The sequence below is a fragment of the Dermacentor silvarum genome, chromosome 1, assembly GCF_013339745.2.
Source record: "Dermacentor silvarum isolate Dsil-2018 chromosome 1, BIME_Dsil_1.4, whole genome shotgun sequence".
Classification (NCBI taxonomy): domain Eukaryota; kingdom Metazoa; phylum Arthropoda; class Arachnida; order Ixodida; family Ixodidae; genus Dermacentor; species Dermacentor silvarum.
The window spans coordinates 204,672,905-204,697,266 of NC_051154.1; the positions used below are offsets into that span (position 1 = coordinate 204,672,905).

A 24,362-nucleotide genomic window follows, 5' to 3' on the forward strand; every position below is an offset into this window, starting at 1 on the left:
GACGCTGAAAAAGAAGCGTATTTTCCACCGTATAAGCACCAGCGAAAACATAACACTAGGCGCGCGGGCAGACAACGCACGCGAAGGGACCAGCCATCTGGGATGGCCCAAGCTTGAACTCGGCGCAGATTAACTCCAAAGTGAAGCGCGTGACCCAGATATGTATGTCAGAGGCAGGAAAAGTAGAAGTAAAAGTAGACCCGTGTGTTCTAGCCGCTAGGCGAAAGAAGACTCCGCGCCACTATCAAGAAGGTTCCTCAGCTCCTGTGTTTCCATCAGCGAGTGACATGTACCGCCAGAGGTTCTATGAAGTACTTGACACAGTGCTGTCTAAAGTTAACCAACAGGTATCCACCTGATATGTGGCAGCATAAGTCCCACATTGAGCAGCTTGCCATGTGGAAGGAAGACGAAGCATATATAACGTAGTTCTACGGTGACGACCTTGAACCAGGACGCCTGATTTTGCACATGCAGAGATATGATGATTGACATTTTAAGCTAGCAAAGGTCGGCATCATTGCACACATTCGGGGACGTCGTGCACATGTTTACGGGGGGCAAGGGCGAACACCTGCGAACCCTTTTGCCAGAAATGGCCAAGCTAAAAAAATGCATTGGCCATATCGGTCTCGTCGACCACATCCGAGAGGTCCTTTTCTTGCCTTCAACAACTGAAAATGTACTCGTGGTCGACGACTGGACAAGCCCGTTTGAACCATCTGGCAATTTTGCACGCCCACAAAGATCTTTCCTGTAAAATCAATTTGAATAAAATTGCCGACGACTTCATTTCCAGATCAAGTGCCCTGAAGGAACACTTTTTCAATGATGTTGAAATCATCGCATCAAACAACGAACTGATGTCTTTAATAGGAGAGAAAAAGGCACCAACTTACAAGTCAAAGCAAACCACCTGGCTTAGAAAACAACGCAAAAAGGTATACAAAGGAACGAAAATAGGGTCCATAACAGCGCAAGCAGAGTGAAGGCATTTGGGTAAGAAAAAACACGTGGTTGCGCTATTTGTAAAACTCCTTAGTCTATCTGTGCATTTTCCTTACTAATTTTTATTCTTCATATGCTGCATTTTCCCCTCAATAACACAATCCACGCTGTTCCTATATTTGCTATCGAGTCCTTTTGCGCTTTTGAGATATCACTGTATCATTTATTTATTTGTCAATATGTTTATTTATTTGGGCACCTGATAATTTTACTCTATAATCCTTTATTCTGCCTCCGGAAAAGAAACGAAACCAGTGACATAAGGCATGCTTTGACATGTAATGAAACTATGGCGTTATGGAATCACATTATACTTATGCTAATAATTCTAGTCATAAGTTGTGTTCGGAAATTGTTATATATCGTTTAATGTTTATATATGCTATGTCTTATCTTCTCAATAACTGACCTTTCGTCAGGAAAAGATTGCTTGATTGTATCTTCTGTATTAAAAATTTTACAAGGCGTTACATTGCTTCTTTTCATAGATGTGTACTTGTGCGACTTAATACGCACAAAACACATATATCTCCCTAACGTGTTTAACTGAATCCGCTTGTCGCATGGCTAAACCAAGAGGCGCCAGTCTCTTCGCGGTGCGAGGGGACTCAGGCTGTAAAACTGAGTTGTCGCGTACTCTGAGGTGCTCTTGCAAATACTCATAAAAGCTCCTCGCTTCAGTGAACAATCTTTCGAGGTCACACGAAGTTTCCAGTGTAACTGTCATTGAAGGTAATATATATGAATTGTAACGGATGAGATGGATTATATATATATATATATATATATATGCATACATGGGTGGAGTTCGGAAAGCTGGTCAGCTTCCCCCGGCAAAATGAAAACTTTCTACCTATGCTAAGCATTGCTTTGCTGGCATCAAAGACCGCTTAAGTAACCCTGTCTTTCCTGGCTCTTAATCGCTGTTTGTTTCTCTCGGAAGTGATTCTATGTTCTTTTTTAAGTAAAGAAAGGATAGAATTGACGTGGCTTTTTGCTCACGCTGTTTGTTTGCGATGGTTTTATGCAAGTTAAAAGAATCTAATTAAGCTCGAATTATGTCATTTGGAAAACCGTTTGCTTTTGCAGAATTTTGCCTCGATTAGCTCTGGTGGGATGGAACATTGATTTCGCATTGATAAGTAGCCTGCATATTAACATTAACACCACGCGCTTCGATATTGCATTTTATTCACATTTAATATTACTGTCACCATAAGAGAAAGCGAAGAGCTGGGAGACTTAATTCCAACGCTCTCGTCAGTAGCCTCAATTTAATTATCGACCACCGTTCGTGGCACTCGGTGCACAGCACTCATAGAAAATTATGGCAGAAGAAAAGGCGAACGCAAAAAAGAGAAAGAAAACGCAACACTTGTCCTCCCTTCTCAACCTTGTATCCTCACCCTGTTTTCACACAAAGAAACGTTTGAGGTTCTTGCGTATGGACTGTAAGTTATAGCTCAGAAAAAAACAATCAAAGCCTAGTATGCTTTGACAGCGAAGGTTGCATTACACAATCATGTACATTACGATATGTTTGCTTTAGTTATGGTGTTATTCTCTCTACACTGTGTGCACATAGTTGGGTCTTTTAGTAATGCCCTCCACTGCACGCCATTATAGTTAGGCCGATAAATAATGTTACACGATTTTAATTATTTAGAGTGGCATATATCTCGTGATCCTACACACTAACGCAGATGTTCCTGCACTTAAGTGTGCAGACAATCTTAGTGATTTGAAAGGCAGGCAGGGGGAGGTTGAGGGGGGGGGGGTGCTTTAGTATCTTGAAGGTCGGCAAGACAGATTGCCATTAACTGTAGCGAATGGTTGTCGCGTGTTTTTTGTGAAAAAAAGGTGGAACGCGTTTTTCTTTTTGAATTTGTTCGCTGATAATTAGGACATTTTAATTAAGATTACTTGATATAATCCATGAAACCAGCAGGATTTATTTTCTGCTTGAAATTCAGCTCGCGCCTTCACATCACAAAGAAGCTGCCTATTCCGACCGCGAGAGACAATTCGCAGCCGTTGCACTCTATGCTGTGTAGTACAGAGTACCGTGCGGGTGCTTCCATCTTCACTATTACTCCACCAAATATTCGGCATGCCATTAATGATATAGAGGCGAAGTGAAGCCTTGTCAGGCATTAGTCAAAACAAGCATGTGATGTCTACACTGAGGAAAAAAAAAAGCTACTGATCAGCATTTAAAGTCAGGCATGAAACTTCCGTGCTCGATGAGGAAGGCCGCTGTTTGCTGGCAAAAGTGGGTTGATAAAAAATTCGTAACAGTTGGCATTCATTTCAGCTTTTTTCCCTTCTCTTGTATCACCGGTGCAGGGTAAAAGATGAAACAACACCTGGGTAGACTTCCGGCCTTAACTTAGACTCGTTTTCAGTTGGGCCACTTCTTTGTACCACAGTTAAAGCAGGATAGCATACTCGGTGTCCCGCTAGCTCCATAGTGTGTACACTGCCTGCTGACAATGGTCGCCACCACTTGCCGCGGCGGCTCAGTGGCTAAGGCACGGCGCTGCGGAGCACGAGGTCGCGGGATCGAATTCCGTCCGCGGCGGCCGCATTTAGATGGAGGCGAAATACGAAAACACGCGTGTCCACCTAGTGAAGACGTTCATTTCGTCTGCTGCTGAAGTTATGATTGGCTAGGCTTCGGGGCGCACGAGAAGGAGACATGCGCCCCCCGCTTATCAGCTCTTCAGCAGCAGACGAAATAGACATGTCAAATAAGTGGATACTTACAGGATACCACCCTGCTTGGCTCCACCGAGCAGCTGTTCATGCTTAAAGATATGAAGAAGTAGTACACATTATCGTGTATGGGACGCACAACGACACACCTGAATTTAGCGTGCCCTCTCGTGCGTGCGCGTGCATACGTTTGTATGGATAACCACATCCCTCTCTCGAAAGGAATATTGGTCTTGAAGTCAAAACCTTTTTGCCCTTCAATGAGCATTACTTTATGAAAATACACGCGTGTTTAGTCTGACTGCTTTAGTCAGCCTTGTGGATAGCGGCCGACTTCGTGCGTGAGAATTATAGGGGAAAAAGGAAAAGAAACAGACACTTGGTCATTCCTGGTGAAAAAAAAAAACTTTATTGTTAAAGTGTCAGTGCGCGTAGTTTTCACGGGCTTAAAGTTTGGTGCAGCCCTACGTTGTGAAATAGAGACATGAGCAGCATTAACGTGTGAAGACTAGTCATCAGACATGAGCGAGCGAACGTAAGGCCACAGTGTGAAATTAATGAGGGACACACACACACATTTTCCCTGATGTCGCCGTGGAGAGAACTGTGCTTAGATAACATGTTTTTTTACACGTGGTGTAAAGAACAAGAAGCATAGATGCATAACAACGTCGGTGTTACTACTCTCGTGGAGTGAGGCGTATCCGCAGACCATTGCGAGCGCGAAGCACAAGTTCGGCCACAGCTTGCACCTTATCTCTGTGGTACATTGATTCCAGCTTGTAGTTCCTCAGCACGCGGGACACAAGTGTCTTCATCTCCATCGAAGCGAATTTCTGACCTGCATAGAAACCAAAGACAGAATTACAGACCGGTGACAAGCCGGCAGCGCCAGTTGAATGTGAATTTTCGCTTTTCCTTTCAAACGAATAAAAAGAAAAGATCTTGAGCCTCATAATTGTTAAACCGGCATGGCATGAACTGGGCCGTGCTAAAATTTTCCCGCTATACTATTTTTTGCAGCGCTTGCATGGTCGCCAAAGAATGACTTATGAACACGGAAGCCGCCAAAGAAAAAAAAAATCAGATATCTGACCACTAAGGCACGCAGCCTGGAGTTTAGACAAGTGCAGTGCATAAGTCAGACATGTGTGCGCACAGTGCGCTTATTTATTAATAACCGCATGCCTAGCTTGCACTAAAATACGGTTGTTGCTTAGCTACCGTGGGACCCTGTGATGCAATGGTCTCCTTAAAGGAGATTCAAAACATCCATATGGCTACCAACCGCGCACAACATTCAGTTCTAATTTTAGTAGTAAAAACAAGACTGTATGGTGGCTAAACTTTAAACAGGCGCGAAAAAACAGCAAAAACAAATGGTTTTTAATGGTAGGCTGTTATCATGTTGCAATGGCAGGCGGTTAAAATATTTATTTTTTAGCTAAACACTAAGGTCAATGGGCTCAGTGATATGCCCTGCATTGGTATACCGAAAGACATATCATAATCAGCCACGTATTTCATGAAAGCACACACCAGTTCGTCTTCCAAGGCAAAGGTGCTTTTCGACGTGCACTGTTTGCGCTTCCGCATTACACCTTGCTGTGTTTTTATCACATTCCTACGTACTCCTCAGTCAACTGAACTTCATAAATTTGAGGTTTACCACGGTATACAAATCCATATAAAGCGCTTCTTCCAACTCACATCGGCATCTTAGGTCAGTAAGCTAGCGTGTACCATACGACACAATCTTTGGTTCCCACTGGCACTGCATAAACTATAAATTTTGCGTGGTATATTCTATGAAATGGGAGACCAGTGATTAAGTTGCACTAAGAGTTTTATGAATACGAAAGATATAAGGAGAAACGTCAATTCTGCTGCTACCTAGACGTGCAGCCAGGATTTCTGAGCTGCCTCACGTTAATGCCCCACCGTAAAACAGTGAATAACCGCCGCGGTGGCTGAGTGGTTATGGCGTTCAGCTGCTGGGCACCAAGTCACGGGTTCGAGTCAGGGTCTCTGTGTTTCGATGGGGGCGAAATGTAATAACAAGAAAACGCTCGTTTACTTATAATTAGAGGCACAGGTTGTCAGAATAAACCGGAGCGCTCCGTCACAGCGTTTGCCATAGACTGAGTGTTGCTATGGGCGTTCAACCTCATGAATCATTGAAGAACAGCAAGCTTAAGGTGCAAGGACATTGGTTGTTTGCTTGGGCTCGATGTTCTGAAGCCTCCAGTCAACATCTTTTTGCAGATGCACATTCATAAACTAAATTCTGAAAACTCTGAGGCCCCCCTGCAAATTTGACCATGATAATCGGCTAATAGCTACGCATATAGTGACAATTATCAATAATAAATGTTGATGGCATGATTATGACTGCTTGGATTCAACTGCCTACATTCGGGGCATTCCGTTATGCTTTGTTCGTACGCCAGATCAGAGAGTGCAATAGCCTTCCATCCCGAGCTAGTCCGTATTCATCGAATGGGATTCTTAATCACGCACTATGTGTTTGCCTAATTCTTACTTTGTGTTTTGGTTTGTTGTTATACCTTCCTGCTGTAATGCATGTACACTTTATGCAGGTACTTAATAAATAAAATAAATAGTAGCAAGTACTGTGGCTGCCGCTTTCTCCCTTTGCTAGATGCAGAAGCAGCGAGGGCGTACTTTTTGCGCCACAGTGGTAGCGTTTACAAGAGGTTGTACACGTTAGGGCTGCAGCGTCTCTGTTTGTGCAATGCACAGCGGCTGACTGCTATCATGACAACGAACTCACGAATATAACTGAGAGACCTCACCCTAACGACGATGCCCTTTCCCGCACTAAGTACGGCCTTTCGTTTTTCCTATTTCTCCCACGTTGTTAGGGATCGACATATCAAAATACATCTTCAAAATCAAATGACTGATTTTCTGCCTTGCTGTGAAATTTTTGTTTATTAATTTTGTGTTTTTCCTATCTCAATGTTATTTTTTTTCCGCCGCCTGTGCGCGGTAGTACTTTGTGCACCTCTTCCTTCTTCAACCCCCCCCCCCACTGTAATGCCAGAAATGGCGCTGTGGGTACTGTGATAAATAAATAAATAAATAAATAAATAAATAAATAAATAAATAAATAAATAAATAAATAAATAAATAAATAAATAGATAAATAGATAAATAAATAAATAAATAAATAAATAATAAATGTGTTCTTCTTAATGCTGCATGTAATCGTCATGTAATGTGACATGTGCGGCGTGTTGTTTACCGATGCAATTCCTGTAGCCGGCAGAAAAAGGCACGTAGGCGAACGGATGTCGGCCGACGCAATTTTCCGGTAGGAACCGCTCCGGTATGTATTCCTCCGGTTTCGGAAATTCCCTAGGGTCTCGGTGCAGGACGTATATGAAGACTGTGCACACTGTTCCTTTCGGTATAATGTAGCCATCTGCAAGAACAGAAATTTTTAGGGGCACAGAATGAAGATTCGCGAAGCATGCTCTTACAAAAGTGTGCTTTATTCGCAAAATGTGCGATTAATTTCTTAGCATGATCTCAACAGTGACCAGAATAAACGTCTGATCTTGATTAGTGAAATTCGAGAAAATAAAAGTAATGTATTGCACTTGCCAGGCAGGATACATTAGTGGCCATGCTTCCTTTCGTTGTATTTTTCTGATTCGTTTGCAACACAATGCAAAGCACCCTTGCTGTTTAACTCAAGCCCGCTTTTGTACACAAGCCTACTCAAACAGGCAGGAGCCAAAAGTACGCGGGCTCAAAATTAAAGTCTGTATTTTGCTCAATTTCCCCTATGATAACTGTTTTCAGTTTCGCAGTTTATTTGCGATATTTTCATCGCGATGAGGCTTGGGCCAATATTGTGCGCACAAACGGAGCAAGCTGTTGTTGATTGAAATGCTTATTTTTTGCTTTCTATATCTATACTGTGCGAGTTATATCTTGAGAAACTAAAATTGCATTTAATGTCTGCTGAACCCGACCACAGCCTAAGTTCGTGCCCTCTCACGTCTGACGGGGATAAATGATTACTAACGTGGGATATGGTAACGCTAACGACCGGTATAAAATGACTGCACAAAATGCCCAAAGAAAGGAACAACAAAAACCAAATCACATTTATGCTCCCGAAGTCACTTACCATACGTCCAGTCTTCTTGTAGGAGACGCCCAACAAGTGGAACTGACGGAAACAGCCTTTGTGCCTCCTAAAATAACTCCCAGAAATTGTAAGAAAAAAAGAAAAAGTGATGACAAACAAGAGATTATGAGAAATACATCACATCCTCGGCTTTTACGTGTACATTTAGGGCCAACGAAGCTCTCCTGGCCTCCGACATTCTCTGAATAAATTTTCTATTGGTGTGTCGCATTCACAACAACTTGCAGTTATTCTCAGAAACCAGTTGATACAATTTGTTTTGACATAGTAGGTTTCGACATTTATGTCCACGAGACAAGATTACATAGGGAGAAGTAGCAGTAAGAGATGACAGCGTTACATCTATGAAACTAAAGTGGCGAGTATCACATAAGACAACTTTCTATTGCAGTGATGTTGTTGTTGTATTGCGCTCGAATAACACAATGTTTCATCGCACCAGGCATTACCTTGAAAGAAAGTTACATGATGGGAAAACCGTGTTTCATGATACCTTGCATCGGCGCAAAATTCTCAGCTTATTCTTCCATTGTGAAATCGTAGTAAGGTCTTGTCGTTGAGACAATTTTACTAGTTGGCACGAACCCGCATTGCCGAGTGCACATTTAGAAACTTCGAAGAATATATCTTTTTGATGCAACTTGTATCTACTTCATATTTAAGCACTTACCCGTCGAAATTCAGTTAAACAGCCGATCGTATCCATTACGATTTTTGCAGAAAGATCAGGAAGAGCTCCTTAATCCCAGTTGAACAGCTCGATAGAGTGGGCTCAACAAAAAACGGTTTAATTAAATAAGATGATCTACACGAAGAAATTCGTCACTCTTTAAATATTTCAGGCATGGTGATTAGCAGTCATACTGATCATCTTATGATTCTTTTCCTCTGCCCTGTGGTGGCCTTCGTTTCTTTTCAAAAGTATTCGCCGCTCATTAAGCCCCATTCCTTTTATTTCTAGGTGGCAATAACTTCGTGGCCTTGCCCTGACAGCGGTGTAAGCACGTTTATTCATATCTCGACGAAATCCGCGCTATTTTTGTGTATCTGAATGCAAAGATTGAACGGAATACGCTGCCGAAGAAAAAAATTATCATCGAGAGCAACATTAGCGCACAGAATTTAGTGTTGCTTTCTGATTAAGGCAAATATTTATTTTTCGTGGTATATCACCGGGAGTTCAGGGAATCATTCCAGCGAGATGGCTACAAATGTTCGCCAACTCAAATCTCCATAGCTTCTTTACAAATTATTATTATTATTATTATTATTATTATTATTATTATTATTATTATTATTATTATTATTATTATTATTATTATTATTATTATTATTATTATTATTATTATTATTTAACGGGGTTCACATGTCTCCCTCACCGTATATTGCAGTAATAATGGGATTTATAATAAAAATGCTCGTGTGATTGAAAGAAGGCTTCTACCTTTACGGAACTTCAAAATCACATGAATGAATATGGGAGAGTGAAATTTCCGATGAAAAATAAAACCGAATAATAGTCGAGGACAAGAGCTATCCTCGTCTTCTTTTATGTTTGTATCCTAGTCCTAAGTCGCACTGTTACATTTTAGGCAACGCCGAAGCAACCAGCCCAGTTTTTGATTTTCCAAACAACTTGGCGCGTTTTGAACAATTTCTCGAGATTACCAGCCAAGCAGTTTCTCTGTTAACAATTGTCGGGGTTACTGAAGAAATCACTCTTCGCTTAGGAGCTACAGTGCTTACTCACGCCTGAACTCTTAGTTCATCAGCTGATCCACGCTATAATATCTAATAAATTCGGGTTTCGCGAGGGCAGAAAAGGAAATGGCCACGACTTGTCGATGGACGTCTGCGCCAGAGACACAATTAAGGATTCTACGGAATCATGATAGTTCCCCCACTCCGATACGACGCGGAGCACGAGATCGTTAGGTTTCGAAATTCCTAGCAAGGGACGTAGATGAGTGTGGGCGTCTGTACTGCGGATGAAGCGCCAATGCGGTGGCATGTTTCGGAAAAAAAAGACAGCGATCTCGCGTCCTTATTTAAGCGTCGCATCTCAGATCACTTGAACAGCCAGAGAGAGAGCGCTTCCCCTCACAAGACTGCGTACACCTGTGCAAGTTTCTGCTATATTTCGTAATCGAGTTCTGAAAACAGAAATGTTGAAACTATTTCCAAGTAATTTTTGAACTTTCTGATCTAAGCAGCTGAGTGCTGAGTCTTTCAGCCCGGTGCTGCCTTTGTCACATATAGTCCAATTCGTGCTGTAGTTTCTTCGATAACATTGCCTAGCTTCAGTGTCAAGATGCCTGCAAATATAAATACAGAATCCCAGAGTTTAAACTTCTCGGGAATTTTCTGACTGGCTTTTTAACAAGTAAAACTAAAGCCGCTATTTCCATAATGTGCTGCTGCACGCGTATGAGAAACATTTGCTAAGAAATTTGCCAACATGTCGCGCTTGTACGATTAGTGTTTGAGAAAAACGAAGCTTTCCCGTATAAACAGAGTTCATTTCCCACTCGCAGTTGTTAGGGGGCGCTGTTTGTTGAGTTGTTACATGTAGGCTGCTTAACGTTGTGAATTCTTCTACTTCATTACCTAAGGAAACAACCTCTTTCGGGTATGCGAAAGCAGCGCACCTTGATGGCACATTCAAGATACTTCATTCGCCTGATGTCTTCCATGGTGGCGTCTCGGTCTCTGTCATCACCAAAGATATCCTCCAGCTCCTCGTACACCTTCTGCTGCACGTCCTGATGCAGCCCCAGCAGGTACAGGGTCCAGCTGATTCCCACAGCTGTCGTATCGTGACCCTGTTAGTAAGGATCCAGCCGGGTAGGCGCACAACATTAGTGAAGCCTGTGAGCTTTGCAATAGAATGTTCTGTTTTAATTTTTTTTAAATTTTCGGTTTGGTCTGCTTTCCTTTATTGTCTATTTTCACGCAGTAAATTGAGGGTTAACGTAATTTATTTGTTGTTAATTATTCGAAAAAAGGAACGGATTATTCAGGCAACCACTTGATAATTTACGTTTGTTTTGGGGCATTATCTTGATAGCGAGGGTATTCGTATTGGAATAATCTATATAGGCCGAAGTCAACACTAGGATATATATAAATACATAGAAGATAAAGATCAAAGGATTAAGGTACATGATCAACAGTGGCTCAATGGTAAATTTTATTCATTGTTGATGGGAAAAGAGGCCACGGAGAAAAAAAAAAGGCGGAGACATTGGCTATTAGCGTGTAAAATTTGCGACAAAGTGGAGAAAGGTATTCTGCTGCATCCTTGTTCACGACTTTTCTGTGTTTCAGTTGATCGTAAGCTCCTGTCATCTGTACTGTGTATAAGAGCACCAGCTATAGGCGGGTTTGTTAGAATGGTTCGGCCAGAACACGTTCGCACGCTCGACGGCAGAAAAGGATGAAGAAAACTCACAGCTTCATTGCGCATGATTGGCCGACTAAGTAAGGTCAACTCGCGAGCTACGTCGGGCTCACAAGAAGAAGAGAAATTTAAAGCCGAAATGCGAGGGATAGCGAAAACGTAGGGAGGGCGGAGCAAGGAAAAGAACGAAAAAAAGTGCGAGATTAGATGTGTAGCGGGAGATTAGATGTGTAGCGGAAGGAAAAGACAACACAAGGATTGAAAATATCAGTATGCGGCATTCGACAGCATTTTGTAAAAAGCTGACGTTTTTATGGTTTGCCTCTCCGGAACGCCGGATTAACAATGTTTTTCATCATTGTTTTACTTCCTCTTCTATTTTTTCACATACTTACCAAATATATCGATTGATTCTGACGTTACAGCGTTACGGAGGTTATGTCGCAATATCCTCTCAAACTCTACAATACGTGCATAATCAGAGAGAATGAAATTGGATACTTGCGACTAGAAAAACCGCGAAGCACTACTAGCATCCTAACCATTGAGATATGGGATGAGGCACGCTCACTCAACCTGAACCGTTAACGTTCGAACACTTGCGAAAGCTTCACAGTACCGAGAAAGCAAAATGGTGTGACAAAGTGAGATCAGGATTTTCCAGTCCCATATGTTTATTCGTACGCTTACCTCAAAAGTAAATGTGTCGACTTCCTCTCTTATGTCCTCCTCTGTGAACGACGGGTCCTTGAAATGCTGGGATAGCAGCAGATCCAGGAAGGCCCTTCTACAACCGCTAAGGTTCAAGTACTCGTCCTCGCCTGCACCATCGACTTGGTCGGACGCTGCCTGGAGCTCCAGGAGCATTTTCTTCCGGTCTTTGATGACCTGTGGAAATGACAAAAATTTATCTCCTCATTTTTGACTCACGAAATGTAAATGCCAAGCGTTTATTCCCTACTCTGGCCGAACGCACACAATATTATACGATCCACATTTCACGCAGGTGCATCTTAAATAGAGTGACGTAATGATCATAGATAATTATGCGAAATTCATTCGATCTTTGTCGCTTCAACTACTTTTATCCTATATTCTTCGCAGTCTGCTGGAGCCACCGCTGTACTCAGTGCCACTTTTTGATTGTCAGACTGTTCAGCAGGTATAGCAGATCATCCTGACAAGCTAGTTATCCTGTGGGCCTCTCGGTACAGCTTCCCTTTGCATTTTTGTTCCATTCCTTCGAGGGCTTGCTTGCGGGGTGCTACCAGTCTATTTAATTTTTCAGTGAAACGAACTAGACAAATATAAAATATCGCTACGTGAGCGTCTTTTCCATCTCCGCGTTTGCACCACTACAAGGTCTTTCTGACATACGTTAGAATCACTGACAAATGTTGCCTTCTTACCGTCGGATGCTAAGAGTCTTTGCGGCCTGCCAAACAAGTTACGCCGAACAACATGGTTTGACGACCGTGCAAAGCCGGCCTCTTTATTGTGTACATTGGCCCTCTGCTGCGCTTCCATGCAAAACCTCAAGATCGACCGCACACTAGACGTGCTCTTAGACTGTTTACGCCTCATGGTAACCTATGCCCCTGACTTGCATTGTCTACATAAAAAACACATCATCTGAGTGCTCGTACTGCAGCATAATGAAAGCTTCTGTCGAGCACTGTCTCGTTCAGCGCCCGCAATATAACATTCAGCGAGAAATATTTCGCACACTTTAGATCAGCGCCGAATTGATAAATTTCTTGCGAATGGCAGTGAATATGCATTTTTTATTTCCTCCGGGTTTACAATACCTGTACATGTTTCTGTTGCACTTGCAGTCTAATGACCTTTTTTAATTATTTTCTCAGGTATTTACGGAATTGCTTTGTAAGTGTTCTGCCATTTTATTTAGAATCTTGACAGTGTTTTACATATTCATGATCTTTTGCTGCTTTTCCTACCTATGATTTTGGGATAGCAGACCAAACAAGGGGCCAAACTTCCCATTTCCAACATTTTTAAAAGAAGGAGACCTTTGTTTGGGATCTGAATTGTGAGAAAGGCACGAAACTTGAATTCTGTATTCTGAAATTGTACTGTGTACCTCTAATGGCTTTACCATAAAATTGCACGTACTAAAGTTTTATAGCTATGTCACAACCATTTCGTAGCGCAGTTTGATGATTTAAAAATGTCATACCTTTTTGTACTGTGAAGACAGGTTTTAGAATGGAACACTATTTTCAAGCAGAACATAAAAGTATAGCGTAATATTCAAGTAAAGCAATGCCCCGAGCGATTCAACAAGTGGCGCTCCCTTGACTACCATTTGGTCACACAGAGTACATGACGTGTACCGCAGGAACTGTTAGCACTATTTTTGTTGCTCGAGAAATATAAGATTTCACTAGAGAGAAAATCAATAAGTTATGCAGGTTGTCTCAACTATCATGCACCAAGATTTAAAAATATGCTGGATAAACGTAGCTGGACAGAAACAAGGTAATAGTGTTTGTCATCGCTTGGAGATACTCAGATTATTTTTGCATTCCGCCTAATTGCTTAATGAGTCATAATTATTAATGAACTTCTCAAATATTATAACCAGAGGAAAAGTGTCACTGAGAAAATTGGAGAGCAACATGGAAAACTCCCGATACAGCTTTCTGTTGCTCAATACGTGCTGCATAAAAGTGTTTTTCCGAACGTGAAAGAAGCCCGCGAATACACGCAAAGTGCCCCGAGTGGCCAGCCGCGCGGCAATTTTGCGTGTATATTCCATGACCCACGAGTCGTATGCCACCCGCGACTCTATATTTCGTCTCGAAGCTCAAATCCATGATCGAAAATATTAAAGTAGTGCTGCTGCCTCAAAGCAGGTTCACGCACTAGCCACCTAAATGAATTAGCTTTGTTATGACTTCTGGGAAGCATCTGCCAAAGTAGAATTGGCGTTGCTATGTTTTTGGAGCTCTGGATGACTCCAGAGCTCCAAACCTTAACGCTTCCTATTCCTGCTCGAATTAATAAATGTAATAAAATATTTCTCATTAGTGGTTTTCTTAGGCGGAATATCAACGCTTGTTATGAATAGCGAACATACCTTTCTCGTGAACGTGTGGACAGTATTCACGCTATTATTAAACTCCACATAATCGGCGGTGAATCTGTAGGTAAAATCATTCCAAGTCCAGGGCTTCGTGGCGCGTGAGAACCAGAGCTCACCAAGCCTACAAGAAAGTGGAATGCAGTTTTTGTTATTGGAAATAACAAGTGGACACGTGATGACAGGGTGCTGAATAAAAAAAAATGCGGGCGTGCTCGTTACAGATGAATACACTATATGAGCTGTGGGTTTACTGATTTATTAAAGGCTACCTCTTCTAGATTTCTGTGTTTCTGGTGTTTGTCCTTGAAAATCCAGCACACTGAGTTATGTTGCTTTTGGTTTATGTTTTCTCGTTGTATGGTGGAAGAGAGCTAGTGTAAAGCAAGCAATCGTAACAATTGAGACAGGACCACTCCGTGGACAGGACCCTACGCATGTAGTTTAAGAATACTAATTGAACGGTTGCTGAAGTGCACTGCTCCTTCTGCCGGAAATTCCTGCAACGTTTAACATGAAAACACCACCACCAGCAACAAGAATGACTTATTATGTTTAACGTCTCTGCAAATAGTTGATTTCCTGTATCATATATTTCGCATTTAGGAGAATGGAGTTCATTAGGCGAGCAGCATCTAATAAGCACAGAACTAATAAATAAATAAGCATGGTTTTTGGCGAGTAGTTGAATGATTTCATTTTGATTCTGTATTTTTTTCTGTTAATTATTTGTATAATACGAAAACGTTATCACGACAGACTTTAAAGGGTCGCAACGATGATTGTTGATAGGGGGCGAAAGATTGGAAGTCAAGCGGAGCAATATTACTGAGACAGACGAAAAAGCTGCTATTCCACTTTTATTTTGTGAATTACGGCGAGCATGTTAAAGCAGAAATAATGCATGTTAATGGTCGGAGGCGGGAGACACAAATTTCCCATTGCCGTCAGACACGTCAGCTATTCGGGGCACAGGGGAAATCATCAGAACCGTGTTTGCGGTCTCCCGCCCAAGTGCTAACTAAGCACGTTACTGCTCTGCTTTGGTGGCCTGAAATGAACCGGCGCATTCAGCCTCACATGTCTGATGGATTATTTCCGAGTACAATGCCACTGTAAGCCCAGCTTAGCTCTGTTTCGCCAAGCAGTTTGGTTGAAGGTTTGAAGGTGACGCATGGCCCTTGCTGATACGAAGCAGTTGAAACTCCTTCTATAGCCTTGATTCCTTAATCTTATTTTTTATACTCTGCTCTTCCTTGGGTCTACAATATGACTCTGTGCAATGTTCTATAACTAAATCTTGGAGGACGCTTAAGCTTCGCCTTTAAGAGTGGAAACGCGATAGCATTCAAAGATGCCTGACTGCTTCCCACGGTTCCGGGCAACTGCAGCTTATGTAACCAGCAATGTTTACCGGGAAACGCTGGCGGCGAACGTTATGCACGGAGGCTAATTTTCTGGTAGAAACGCGGCCTCTTGCATCGGCCGATCACGGAGTTATTGCACAGCCGCGCGAAAAAAATTGCATAATTTTCAAGTTTCCGCTTTTGTTTCGTACTTTTAATATTTCAGTCTGAAAATATTTAACATAAGATGCGTGCGCTGTCGGTGTATTGTTTCATGACATTTGTTTGTGGTCTGTCATTCTCAGAATTCCAACGAATAATTTTGTCACGAATGTAAGACCAGGTATGAGCCACTTTAGTGATGGAATGGTGTGGCAATATAACCCGCATAACCACATGTCATATAGCAACGCGTCGCATATACATATACCTAAATATAATTTTTTTTCTAACGGACAACGCCGCCGACGCCGACACCAACACCAGATTTCTTGCGACACGGGGCCCTTAGCACTGTCGTGTTAAAGTAAATAAACAACTAAATAAAAAATTGGTGGTAGGAATTTTTATTCTGCCCCACATACTGCGCATGAAAAAAGTCGGTGCCTTTTGAAAGCAAGGAATTTTTAGTGGTCGCAACAGCCTTGTCAGAACCGCTCTTTTACGCAAAATAACGGAAATTATAGAACAACTCTGGCTCGCCTTAGTAAGCACAATGGACGGTCGCAGCACGGCGTGAGCCTACTCTTGCATTATACCCTCACGGTGAACCTTGGGAGTGTGCTTGCGTGGTCTGTTTATGCACGTCGCGACTGCCGCCAGCGTTGGACACGGATACTTGTATTTTACGTTTTATACACTCGCAATGCAATGCTCACATTGTAGCAATCTTCTCAAGAAAGGTGTCGCACCTTTATTGCGCGCAGTTTTGGTGTTACGTTGAGCTGAGTAGAAAAGGGAGGGCTTGGTTTTGCGATGACATTTGCAGGAAAATGTTATTAGCTGAACTGAAGGGGCGAGTGTTAATTACTAAACTGCCGAAATTTTTTTAGCTCTTTAAAAGAAAATACGCTTTTTTTTAGTATGGCCCACTACGGCAAAATGCAGTTATGTTCATGTTTAGTTCCTCAATTAATATAAAAGAATAACAGCTGAATCTGGAAGCGGTAAGTGATTTCTTCATTTACCATTTTCTTAACGCTGTGAGAACATGCAAGTAATCTATGGCGATAGTGCTGGCGTGTTATAAGGGAACGCTGAAAGAAAGGGGTGCACTTACCGCAACACAGCGCGGACGTACTTTGAGTCAGAACATCGCTGGGCGTTGACACATGTACCCATGGCAGTTTCTGCAGATGTATGCGCGGCAGAAGCATTTCATATTAAATATGTATTTTCTGTAAACAAAGCCTAATGCTCTCATGCTGCGAATATTAGCGTTGGTTATAAGGCATGCAGTTAACGAAAACTTGTGCAACAAAAAAGAAACCTTAATTTATTTTGTTCAACACGTCACCACCTTTCTGTGCATTCCTCCTTCTTTTTCTCTTTGAGGCGACAAATTTCTAGGCACATTTTCTTACACGCTGCGTATTAAGGTCACGTGACTCCTAGAAAGAGTCCGAAATATCTTATCAACTGAAATAAATTTAGCGGAAATTCAAACAGCACCAAGTGAAAACTGTGCTGATATTTTTTTTATTGCATGTCGGTTTAATGCTTAACCTGTTCTGTTCCTCCGTTGGTCAAATTGTTTTAGTGCGTTATAATAAAAGCGCACACAAAACAGAATGGCTTGGCACTGTTTGGCCATACTTGTTCCAGGCGCCATAAAGCTATTCTGTTATTGCTTGTCATTATCATCATAACAGCAGCTTAAAACGCGTGAAAATGTGTCAACAAAGCAAAGGCGAAATATGGAGGGGATCGTTGCTGTAATTTTCCCATAATCATTTATAGAACTTGGAGGAGGAGGAAACTTGGAACAACAGAATCTAGACTAGTTGATAGCGTGTGGAGGAACATCATTTTATAGGTAAGATGAAACTTGCCAGTAATTTCATAATTATGCAGCTATTGATTTTGCCGTTAATCTGCTAGAATTAGCAATACCTTCGAATTATAAACGTCAGTCTCTACGCTGAATAATGGCGAAAACGTATAAGAAGTCATGGCTGAGAAACGTAGCAATTTTGTCCCCACATAGTGCCTAAAGCCGTTATATGCAGCAAGAATATCATCATTGACAGTCGAGTAAGCCCTTTACTTGGGCGAGCTCATTCACACTTGGTGAGTACATAGAATGCCACTATTGGGGGACCATGGGGCCGCAAGAAAAGATTTCAGGACCCAAATTTCCTCACCAAACCTAAACACAAACACAAATCTGAATCTTCTCACAAACCTGAAGCAACAGTGTACAGACAGACCGACAATAAACTTTTATTCAGATCCTGCATGGGGGACTAGCCGGTGAGTAATTTTTTCGGAAGTGCACCAACAAGCCTTCTATATTACTTAGTGGCGGTGAGACATTCTTGACTGAATAATGTAGCCTGTATATAACCTAAGCTTCTCCATTATTTTTTCTTGCTTCAGTTTGTCATCGCGCTTCACCACAGAGACATTTTATCTAAATCAAATAAAGCAGAATATTAGTTTAGGTTTTGTATGTATTTTGTTTATTTACTTTTGTTTGTTTCTGTACGCTTTATCAACGCAATTTATCGGGTTTTGTTTCATCAAAAGTGATAACTTGTAAGTATAACATTGGTAATAGGCTTTCCGGTGCGGATATAACCATGATGCTGTTGTCTAGTTGAGCGTTATGGCTCGATTACTTGTCACCGATTTCTCATTCTGCTCTGGCTGTTTTGATATGCGAGTCTTGCTAGCGTAAAGACGCAGGACAGGATAGAGTGCAAAAAAAAAAACAGTATGTAAGTCAACGCCAATAAAGTGTGTTTGTGTTATGCTGTCTGTAAACCAGTCACGTTGGATTCTCATCAAACAGGCGTCAGTGGCTAATCTGCGCATGCAAGATCAGCTCTGTGAACCTCACCGCATATGACGTCCAAGGTGCAGCGTGCAACCGAAGGCACGATGTCCACACCATCGGGTTTTCCCACGTGCTGCTTGAGCAAGTCCTTGAACACTACCGAGTGTTCGTTCATGACGGGCAGGAAGTCTTCCAGGATGCGGAAGTGGAACGCGGGCGTCAGCATTCGCCTGCGCGTCTTCCACTTGGCACCCGTGCTGCAAATCGGCGAGCATAATGTCGCGTACGCATCTCACCAGCTCGTGCATGCTCGCGTAAACCTTTATGCTGAAAACACAGTGTCATCACTGAAAACACAGTGATGACCTGTATCTAATATACCGAGTTCATTTGCCAGTTTTGGAAGTCTGCAGAGCATGGGAGTCTGCAGGTGGAGGCATGGCAGAAAGGGTGACTCAGATATTCCGCTGAAAGTTTTGTCTGTCAAGTTCTGTGTATGAACTTTCCTCAACTCTCGCTCATGTTGTGTTCAGTTCGGAAACCTAATTTCATTCGTTTGGTTGAAACTCTACATTCTCTTTCATTTTCAGCGTTTCATGAAACTCAGACCATTGTTCTTACAAAGAAACAGCTCGTCCGAGCAGGCCTGTCGCACTTTCGCCCCTCAAAATCTTCTCCACCCGTTGTCTATGAATCTGTCGACGTTCTACCTTCGCCGAGGAAATCCATAATATACGGAGGAGTCAAACGGGGATTAGTTAGGAAGCTCCTTTCGTAGTATTCATGACAGAGATAGCAGCAACATTCTGCTAATCGTTGATGAAGAAGCAACCTTAACAATATTTTACCTTGTCAAGAGGCCTGTTCCCAACCATGGATGCAGCCACGTGTACTCAATTGATTTCTGCAGCATGGTAGGGTTGCCGAAGATTGCCTGAAGGAAAAGAAACGAGCCAGACAAATAATACGACGACATGGTGATCTGGGAGATTGAGGGCACAGCGATTGTGGTGTTTAAAAGGTAATACAACGTGAAGGAGAAACGACTAGACCGGGCACCAGACTCGCAGTAGAAACAAGAAAAAATGGGAAGTATTGAGAGCGATAACAAAGTTTAGAGTAGCGCTCGAACTCCTTGGACTGTGTTAGAAATATACGCGGGTGTGGCATGTTAGCGCGACGGAGCACCAGATGCAACTGCTGCTGGAAAGAAGGAACCGCGCCCTGGAGGCTGGCAGGTGTCTCACAACGCTTGCGAGATGAGGAGCTACGGCGATGGCGTGAACGCACCTACAGTGTCTGTATAAATGTTATCACAATGAAGCAATAGCAAATCGCAAGCAGCATTTGCGTAACAGTAGTTTTGTGAAAGCTGGCCCCGATTCCTGGGGAGTTCATGTAAGTACACGCTAAAAAGAGTCCAATTTGCTCTTCAGCAGGATGTTTAGACATCTTGACAATAACCGAATGCATCGAGTCATATAAAGTGTCTCAAGCAACATATTTGCGTGTGCTGCTATTACGTTGTTTTCAGAAAAGTTATAAGGTATTGTGTCTTTTCAGTAAAGTGAACCCAGTGAAAGAGCCGGGGAAGATATAGTATTGAAATCTATAGAAGAAGAAGAGGTTTAGAAGGCAGGAGACGAGAGCTCGCGCTAGCCGCCATCGTACCAGTTGGTACAATAAACCGCAACCGACGGACGTCAGTCTCTGTCTCCAACATGGTTTATGGTGCCGAAACCCGGGATCGAACGAAGGACCTTTAGATTAAGCATTGTATAGTTATTTTTTTTGTCTAAGAGGTTCTACCAACTTTTCCCACGTGCATGACTTCTTTCATTGCCTCTTACGACTAATGGTGTTATGGGTATGTTTACCCACAGTCAGAGCGATGAGTAGTAGAATACACGTATAACTGGCAAATGTTGGCATCTCCTTTGACAGATAAACAGAAAGCCTGCTTTACTCACTAAGGAAGACGCAAATGTGCCTACACCTCGTAACTTGTAGTACAGTCTCAGTCGAAAATAGTTAGCCAGCTGGCTTAAAATTCTCATATTTTTTACACATTTGCTATTATTTGTCATTAAAAAACAAAGAAAGAAAAGGTGGGTAGGGAGAGGAAGAGAATGAAAGTAAAAAGGCGACAATATCAGCATACAATTTTATGGCGCGTGCTGGTGACACCTTCTCCAATACTTCTAGGCATGTATGTCACTTGAGATGACGTCATCGAAGACAGCTGAGAGCCCATGCATTCAAAGCGTGGCAACAGCAAAGCTTTATTTAATTTTATTGAGTTGTAAAGCATGGTTTTCACTGGGAATCTCAAGTGCCAGGCAATTGTGCACGCACGCACGCACGCACGCACGCACGCACGCACGCACGCACGCACGCACGCACGCACGCACGCACGCACACACACACACACACACACACACACACACACACACACACACACACACACACACACACGCAATGTCAAACGTGCTGCATGAATAAAATTAAATGTCCCATAAATGGCATAGGGAAACATTTTTTTTTTTGTTTTTTAACGATCTCGACGCCCGTACACACGTTTACTGCGATGAAGCTACAATCAATTTTCTGACCTTCGCGTACCTCGTAAGTGTAAACGAACGCAAACCTAAGCAGCAGGGCGCGTTCTTGTAGAAGCAAAATCTATGCTCTCCCGCATTTATACCTACAGCTTACTGAAATACTCCGTAATATATACGGAAGAGTCCGTAAAAGCGGACAGAAATCTCTGTGCGGCTTGGTTCTGCATAACTTATGGAGCAGCTTCGCCTGGTCGACTGGACCTCCATAGCCTCGTTTGCGGTTATGGAGAGTGCTGCCATAACTGCTAATATACGCAAACTAAATAATTTCCCTGCCCAGAAGGCAGGATGTGCCCGCTTCAAATCCTTAAGGATTTGTTGCATCCCTTGCACCCATGGATTAGCGGAAATCCTTACGGATTTGTTGCAGTAGCCTGTAAGGATTACTGCTACAATTATGTACAGGACATTGTGGTCCACCTTACAACAAGTTCATGATACTTTTGCGAGCGCTCGTGAAAGAACTCAGCAGCGAAGGTTTCGTGCTCAAGTTAAAGTTAGCTCTACCTCACATTGGTATTGCGGGAAATGACGAAGCTTATACTCCGGCCTACATACATTCTCACATCTGCAGAGGTCAAAGCCCTAAACCCTGATAAGAGAGAGCTATAGAAGAATGGAAAAGCAGGGAGGTTACCCAGACACGCGTCCTGTTTGGGACCCTTCACAGGAAGAAGGGGAAATATGGACGAAACGAGAGAGAAGGAGAGAAAAAGAGCACCATTATTAAATGCGCACATCAAGGTGCGCACATGAAGGTGCACACACGAGTCTATAAATGGTCGCAGGCACTTGCCAATTTTAGGTACTAAGGTAATGCCCTCGATTCTTTATGTGCCATCGAATCGCACAGCCATGGTTTAAGGATCTGGTGAAGTGACTAAAGGGAGACATTCATGACCATTTTCAAATCGCTTCGTGTTTCACCTCTTATTTAAACCACGAGGCACCAATTAGTTTGGTCGAAATATAACCTCACTACTGTATAAGAGTGATTCATCGTGATATGAGGCAGCGCGGCTATTTAAGACAAGCTGTGCCCGTTCTCTGCTTTGTTCCTAGTGCCAGGAGATAAAGGACATCGAGCTCTATATATGTTAGGTCGTGCTCGAGCTACTTTGCTAAAATTGAAACGCCTCTCGAAAGACTACCGAAGAAAGGACTTCCCCATCCGTGTTTACAACACCCGGTTTATCCAGTAGGATCCGCCATAGCCGGCAAGGAAGTTTCACGCTTCCTCTCTGTGTTTCTTGAAGTCTGGTGGCGGGCTTCAGTGGCATTGTCAGAAGCACCTAGACTAGGTCTGGTCCGGCCCATTTATTTCTTTAAAGCCCTACCCGCCATGGTTGCTTAGTGGCCATGGTGTTGAGCTGCTAAGAACGAGGTCGTGGGATCGAATCGTGGCCATGACGGCCACATTTCGATGGGGGCGAAATAAGAAAACATCCGTGTACTTAGATTTAGGTGCACGTTAAAGAACTTCTTGTGGTTGAAATCAATCCGAAGTCCCCCACTACGGCGTGCCTCGTAATCAGATCGTGGTTTTGGCGCGTAAAACCCCATAATTTTTAAAATCCTCTTTACCAGGGGGGTGTTACATTAGGGGAAACAATTACCCGCTTCGATGACTAGGCCACTGTAACCAAGCTAAACCCACCTGTCGGTAACACCACCACCACCACCACCACCACCACCACGAAGCCCGCTGACATAAACAGTACTATTGAGAACAAATGTCGAGGGCAGCTACGCTAGCGTTCTTTATACTTTAAGCTTTACTAAACATGACTTGTCTTTATTGTATGCTAGAAGGGGCTTGTAAGAGGCTTTGGAGACTGCCGTCATTGCATGGCATACCGCGACTATACTGCTCTAAAGAAGGTATGCCGATGCGTCCGCGACAGGCTCCGGGAGGACGTGTGTTCGTCAAATCCGTCCACTGGCAGCATTCCTGAGCTACATGCAACTGTGCATTGAGCTTTGTCAAGAGCGCAGCACCATACGCAAGACATATCGGGGTTTTCGCCCCACTCAAAGTTGCTTAGTAGAGAGCAAGTAATTTGCTGCGCTAAATACAATAAAAATGGCGGAGAGGGACAGAATAGAGTGCAGAGTACTTCTGCAACGTATTAGATGTAGTACATTTTCTGACCACTCTACATATGTTTATTAACAATTACATTATGGAGCCACGGAAACATGACGTGCCAAACATACTTATCTACTTCGTCATTTATACTGTCGCGAACATCATCATGACACCCCATAACTCAAGCAGTAGCGCGCAAGTGCAGGTAAATGAACGCGTAATATAGAACAGTCAATAAGCAGCAAAGACTTCGTTATTTGACTGGTCGCGTACCGTCGGTCTCTGTCGTCGAGTGAAAATAGATGTGGATATCACCACCAGAGTTTCCTGCAAAAATTGCTAGAGGGAACTGTGGCGCTAGTGTCTGTGGAAGCTGCTGGTATGGCGGTTCATTATTCCAATGGCCAGCTGTGACATCTGGTGACATAACAAGTGCCTGTCCCAGCAAAGCGCACTTTATTGGTCTGAATCGGCCTAGTCAAATAACTACTACTTTTAAACACACTTTGTATTTCTGCACTTGATGACCACACTTGTATTTCGGCATGTGGTCATACAGCGTAACTTGTCTCCCCGTGCAAGCGAGGCTGCAGCGTTCGGTTTTTGCGAAGTGGGAACAAAGAACCCGCATGGGCCACAAGATGACCGAATTGTTATTGTATTCGACTTTATTTGGCAAATGTATGCTTTATTTAGCTAATGTTCTTTCCTCACACTAGGGGTTTCCGTCGAACACTCACTGGACTATAGATTCGATTACACCGCAAATAAGTGTCTGCTTCCGTCGGACTAGGTAGCGTATCACTATTTATACGTGGTAGTTGTGGCTTCTACGAAGGTCAATTGTTAGACCCTTGATTCCCTGCATGTCAGACAGGTAGGTCTAAAGTATCCAGCCT

At 42.8% G+C, this 24,362-nt stretch overlaps 1 protein-coding gene across 1 annotated transcript in view; it reads right to left on the bottom strand.

The window, feature by feature from the left end:
- Nucleotides 1-24,362, bottom strand: part of LOC119436571 (uncharacterized) — a 61,231-nt gene that overhangs the window by 32,349 nt on the left and 4,520 nt on the right. The window contains exons 3-12 of the mRNA XM_049658676.1: nucleotides 19,602-19,687; nucleotides 18,817-19,010; nucleotides 17,035-17,104; nucleotides 14,407-14,533; nucleotides 11,997-12,194; nucleotides 10,555-10,728; nucleotides 7,886-7,952; nucleotides 6,992-7,171; nucleotides 4,405-4,564; nucleotides 3,775-3,815 (exon numbers count right to left, since the gene is read on the bottom strand). Of these exons, the coding sequence (XP_049514633.1) occupies nucleotides 3,775-3,815; nucleotides 4,405-4,564; nucleotides 6,992-7,171; nucleotides 7,886-7,952; nucleotides 10,555-10,728; nucleotides 11,997-12,194; nucleotides 14,407-14,533; nucleotides 17,035-17,104; nucleotides 18,817-19,010; nucleotides 19,602-19,687 (1,297 nt within the window). The remainder of the gene's footprint in view (nucleotides 1-3,774; nucleotides 3,816-4,404; nucleotides 4,565-6,991; nucleotides 7,172-7,885; nucleotides 7,953-10,554; nucleotides 10,729-11,996; nucleotides 12,195-14,406; nucleotides 14,534-17,034; nucleotides 17,105-18,816; nucleotides 19,011-19,601; nucleotides 19,688-24,362) is intronic.